Below are 6,058 nucleotides of genomic sequence, written 5' to 3' on the forward strand. Positions count from 1 at the left end.
GCTAAAAGAAAAACTGAAAGAGGGAAGTGAGGAGAGCTTCGGGTCAAGCCAAAAAGAAGGAGAGGAGCTGCTGGAGTTTTTTTTCCATACCCGCTGCCAACCTTTGCCGAAACAGAATCTACGGTGAAAGCTTTGCGGCAACCCTTTTCTTTATCTTCATAGCTTAAAGTTGCTGCCTTTTGTTGATTATTTTTGCATGACAAGTTCGATAGGTTTCCAAATCTGTTTGTTGTTGTTAATTTCATCCTCAAGTTGTAGTTTAGTGGTAAAGATGTTAACTTTGAAAAGAAAAATAACATTTCCTTGGCTGATTCGTTCGATTCTGCGTTTGAAGTCATGTCGGATGGTTGTTAAAGTTTCCAGTTTGTATGTGTTTCCTATTCGGATGCTCATGCTGAAATTTCAATTTCTTACGTTTGCAAAGTTTGAAGATAGCTTGAGGATTTTTTTTGCTGGCTAAATTTAAATGAGGTTTGACTGTTTTTGCGCACGAAAGGGAGTCTGCTGCAATGAAGGTTGTCGGCTCATTTGCCGCAGCCTTTCTCTTGCTTTCGGATGATGAAATTGCAGTAGCTTGATCACCTTGTTATTTGTGTAGTTGGATGTTAATTTTCAGTAGTAAAACATTCAAGTTAGGCATCCTAGCTGAAATGATAAAGCCGCGGCAATGATCCAACTAGGAAATGCAGAAATGTTTGCGATTGTTTCTGGTTTGCTTGGGTCGGATTTTAACATGAATATGTATCATTTCTGATGTATCTTGAATCTGAAAGTTTGTTGGAAATTCATGGTATGATGTTGCTGAGGTTGCCAAGATTATTTTAAAGTCGCTCTTGCTAAAACGCAGCAAGAAAGGTTGCTGAATTTCTTTTCCATTTCTCTGTCGTGTTGCCTTCTCTTTAGTTGTTAGTTGAGTCTTTACATTTCAGTTGTTGTCCTAATCTAGTGTTGGGGGAAGGAATGGAATGATTTGGTGTTGGGTATGCATGTTTGGGGACTGAAGTGTCTGAATCATGTTCGAATGCTTTGCTGAAATTTGCAACCATCTTTGTCGAACCAGTTTTGTTTTCTCTCTCAGAATTTTTGTATGATCTTTTCTGGTCATTTGGATTGTAATCATCATGTAGTTTTGTTACTCAGTTTAAGATTGTGATTTTGAAATCAAAGCTGTGCATTTGAATCAAAAACCTGGTCTGCATGATGAAAAATGGTAAGAAAGCCGTGGCTGGAAAATTGCTGCTAGTGCCATCCTATCTTTTGCTGCATTTCTATCCAGTCATTTTTGTTTAACTACATGGGTTAAGAGCTAGTGTTTGAGTTGGGAGGCTTGGATTTTATGATAGCTTGATGTTTGTTGATGCCTGCTGTTCTCGGTTGGAAATGGAATGTTGCAAAGCTGCATTTGGAAACGTAAATTGCAGCAAGCTTCCTAGCTTTGCAGAAATTCTGGCGGCATTCTTTTTTGCTGTTTTTCTTGATCTTTGACAGTCATCAACTCAGCTCTGCTGCATTAAAAGTGTGGCATTAAGTTTGGTAATGATTAGAGTTGCATCTTGAGGTTCATTTCGGTTCAAAGTTGTTTTGGTGATGCATTTCGTTGACAAATGAAGCACGGCACATCATGTAGGAAAGGAAACCAGAATTGCAGAAGTAATGAAGGCTTTTAGTTCACGTTGCATGCATGAAATAAATTTCTGAATTTGCACTTTGACCCCCCGAGTTCCCTTTTATTTCACTAGGACCCAACCAATTGAATAATTTCCTCAATCTGGTCCTTGGAAGTTTTAACTCTACAACTTCATGGCTTGTTTTGTTTCAATTAACTACCATGCTTTGTTTCAATTGCGCTTAAGTCACGACTTTAGGGGCATTATGACCAAGTGAGCTTGTATTTGCCTATTTTCTTTAATTTTTCCAAATAAATTGGTACCTTGACCATTTCTTTTATTTTGGAGGATAAATAAGTGATTTCATTTCATTGGGCCCCAATTTCAAGGGAGGTACACTCTATCCCTCACTTGCACTTCATTTGACCCTATGTGCTCCTACGTGTTATGTGAATATGCCTGTCTACTTCGCTTTCCTTACCTCCTTGCATGCGTTTACTTACTTTTACTTTTATTTAAGTTTTTATGGGGTATGTGTACACCTCTTGGCTTGTAATAGATAGTGCTCGGAGAGCATCTGGTCCATTCACCCTTTCCCTTTTATGCTTTTATGGGGTATGTGTACACCTCTTGGCTTGTAATAGGTAGCGCTCGGAGAGCATCTGGTCCATTTCCCCTTCCCCTTGGTTGCTTGTTTTTGTTGCTACATGTTTAATTGCTTTAGTAGGCTCTTGCATCTAGTCGAGCATGCTAAGTGCTACGTGCTACGTGTTTACGAGCGTTTTGGCATGTCTACTTGCTTTCATAACCATGAATGAATGGAATGGATGAATGTACGTCACCACACTAGTCCAATGCTAGTTGTGGCTCATTAGGCCATCCCTTTTTGTTAGTGCATATTTGCATGTTCACTACATGTCATGCATTTTTCTTAGTTTTATCATTTGCCATGCTCCTCGAGCCCCTTTTCCCTCATTTTAGGATTTTTTTGCATCTCATGCTAGTTAGGGTACATTTGCGTGAGAGTCCCCTTAAATATGGGATATAGACGAGTGTGGCTTTTCCTAAAGCCTTAGCACGCTTGTATCCTCTCTATAAAAGGGCAAATTGAGTCACGATTTAGGTCTCCCCGTACCCAATATGCATGAATTCCCTAGGCTCATGCATTCTCAATCCACTCTATCATCACACTTTCGCTTTTGTCTCATTTGCACACATGCACCTTTTTATCACTTTCACTTGCACACGAACACTTTTTTATCTTCACTTGCACACGAACACTTTTATCTTCACTTGCACACGAACACTTTTATCTTCACTCGCACACGAGTACTTTCATCTTCATTTGCACACCGACACTTTCGCACTTTTCTTTAAATTGCATACATGCATTTTGCCCACTAGCACTTGGAGTATATTTTATACGTTCAAGGACATTTTCTTTGTACACTTCCACTCACACTATTGTTTTTATTACTTTTTCACACAAACGCACATTTTTCATGGCATGCATTCATCCACTCATTTTTTCACGTCATTTAGGTTTAGGTGTGACCTCTCCAAAAGGATCATTGTTGGGCTTCACAATTAATGTGATTGGCATCACTCAACCTTTGAAGAGAAATTTCCCCCATGTCCCCCTAGGTCTAGGTTTTTGCATTCATATAGACATATCCAAACACGCGATGCATACCTTGGGTAGAAAAATTAGGAAAAATTGGTTTAAGTCACGCAACTAGCCTTGGCTAGGTCGAAGGGGTGCCTTGGATTTTTATCCTTGCCTTCCCCTTCGTCAAATGTGACCCCCGATCCCTCTTTTGGTTACGTAGACCCAAAAGTTCTCAAAAAGGGTTTATTTACTTTTTTTATTCAAAAACAAAAATCATTTTTGGGTGACTTGGTACACCCTAACTCTATACCAAGTGGCGACTCCATTTTTGATACAAAAAACCCTTTTGAACTTCACTTGGCCAAATCGTCGCATTATAAGTCCCATGGCCTTTTACTTTTCACATTGCACACCACACACCACACAATCCACACTCACCGATTTCAAAAGTGGGGCGCGACAACCATAGCGCTTATTTATATGGGTAAAAAAAGAGATCGTGTTGAATTGCCCAAATATATAGATTGGGTAAACCAAGTGTTGGCTTCCCATCAAGCTCAAATGGTTGAAGAATTTAGGGTGTCTTTTGACTTGGACAATACCTACGCTGGAATTCTTGATTCATGGACTTGCTTTGCAGCAGCCAAGAGAGTTCATAGGCTTGAGTTGGACTTATCACCCTTTCACAGTCGTAAAACGAGTTTAGATGAGATATACTGTTTCCCTACGGACTTGGAATGGAAGGCACTGACTTCCCTTGTGCTAAATTCCGTCAATGTTGTTGAAGAACAGCTCCTGTATCTTTTGTCTGATTGTCCAGTCCTGGAGAAGTTGTCCGTTAGTCGTGCACCATCCTTGTATAATTTGAGGCTTCGATCGCCTAACAATAAATTGAAGCACTTGGGATTAATATCTTGTCTTGGTTTGGAAGCTATCGAGGTTGTTTCAGCCTTGAACCTTTTTTCTTTTGAGTATCAAGGATGCAGGATAAACATGCTCTTCAAAGACGTTCCTCAACTCTCTTCAGTTTCTCTCAAATGGGCACCTAACGTCAGCTGTGATCTTTGTGAAGATCTACTGATTACCAAATTCAGCCAGGTTCCCTTCTCCATCTCACAGCTTAAGACATTGGCTTTGGATCTGAAATTACTGGTTGCTATGGAATTTTACCTGTTTCCCAAGACCTTTTCGCAGTTTAGCAATCTTCAACAACTGGAATTGCAATTTTTTGCACTATACGAGCAAAGCATCCTTTTTCTCTGTTCATTTATTCACGCATCTCCGAGTTTGCATAAACTGGTGCTCAAGTACACTGTCTGCTGGGAGTCAACGGAGCTGTCAATGAATCGAGAGTTTTGGGACGATATGCTCAAATTTGGGGATACAACACGGCAATGGGTCGAAGGACAGAAGTACAACTGCCTGACGGAGGTGGAATTTTTGGGTTGGATTGGGTTGAAGAGTGATGTTGAGTTTGTCATGCACTTGATAGAGGCTGCAGGTCCTTCCCTGGAGAGCTTAACTCTGGACACTCGAGATCCGAGTCGAGTTGGGAGATGGAAGGAATTACCGCTGCCTCGGCTTGAACAAATGGCCAAGAAGGTGAAGTATAATCTGCCTGGGCATCCATGTGAAATTGCCACCAAGGAGGCCGCTAGGAATGGTGCCAGAATCGTGGAAACTAAATTATCTCCCCGGACAAAATTGGTGCTCTTGTAAATTCTGATGCGCGCTATAAGTGGTATTATATGAAAATTTTTTGGGAGGTTGCTAGTTATTTATGTAATTAAATTAGATGGAGCTAGCTGTGCTACACACAGCCCGTGCGCACTTCAAATATATTGATTGATTCTACAGTTTCTTGGAAATAATTTTCAATGTTAATAATAGTAATTATTTTTATTATGTCATCGTCAGTGTTCAAATGCAAAGCCATGATCTCAAATGAGAAAATGCAAACAATATGTTAGACGTGATGTATTGATCATTCCAGGTTCATTAATGGAGCCTAATGATTGGTCAGCGTGACAATATGATGAGCCAAATTGGACATCTAAGTAGTTTCTCTGTCTCCGTTAAAGGGTACTTAGTTTCTGCTTCTCCAATTTACATGTAGTTCACAATTTCTTATCCAGCCTTTGATCTTTAAGCAGAGGATTCAGCCCAATACCTTGCCCCCCTCAAATCACTCATATTTTTTTATCTTCTGCGATAGAATTACACTTTCAAGATTCAAGTTATTTTACATATACGTCATTTCCGTAGATGCTATGTGGCTGGGGTTTTCCAGCATAGCTGTTGCTCTGTCAAAATCTTGAGAGAAACCTTTAAGGGAATCTCATTGATGCACATTACTGTCCTTCTGTAGTAACCTAATGCTATTTACTTTTTTTTTCGACAAACGATATTAGCTTTTATAAATATTAACACTTGATACTATAAGAATTACTTACAAAAGGGGCAGCAGCTCTTTCATCTAATCTATTGGCTTCTATCAGTCAACATGGAAAGTCACCTTCCTAATCTATGTCATTAACAAGCTTTGATGCAAAAAGTGCTAGCCTATGACTTGCTATATTCAATGTTCTGGGCACCCAAGATATTGTGCAGTAGTCAAAAACCTGTATTAGATCCGCAATGTCTTCCAAGATGTTTGCTAGAGTCCCATCTTGTACATTGTTGCATCTAATGTGATCTGTGGCCATCTTGCAATCTGATAGGATGGCTATCTTCCTCCAGCCTGCTTCACGTGCCATTTGGAGAGCTAATCTAATGGTTAATGTTTCTTCCATTAGAGTTTCACCTTTCTTCCATTCTACTACTCCTTTAGCTCCTATTATCT

At 39.8% G+C, this 6,058-nt stretch overlaps 1 protein-coding gene across 1 annotated transcript; it reads left to right on the top strand.

Annotated features, from left to right (window-relative positions):
• Positions 1-3,777: 3,777 nt before the first annotated feature.
• LOC113724676 (uncharacterized) lies at positions 3,778-4,935 on the top strand. The gene has a single exon (XM_027247554.2). It carries the CDS (start codon positions 3,778-3,780, stop codon positions 4,933-4,935), a length of 1,158 nt encoding a protein of 385 aa, XP_027103355.2.
• The last annotated feature ends 1,123 nt before the right edge of the window (positions 4,936-6,058 follow it).

Source organism: Coffea arabica, chromosome 2e (genome assembly GCF_036785885.1).
Source record: "Coffea arabica cultivar ET-39 chromosome 2e, Coffea Arabica ET-39 HiFi, whole genome shotgun sequence".
NCBI lineage: Eukaryota > Viridiplantae > Streptophyta > Magnoliopsida > Gentianales > Rubiaceae > Coffea > Coffea arabica.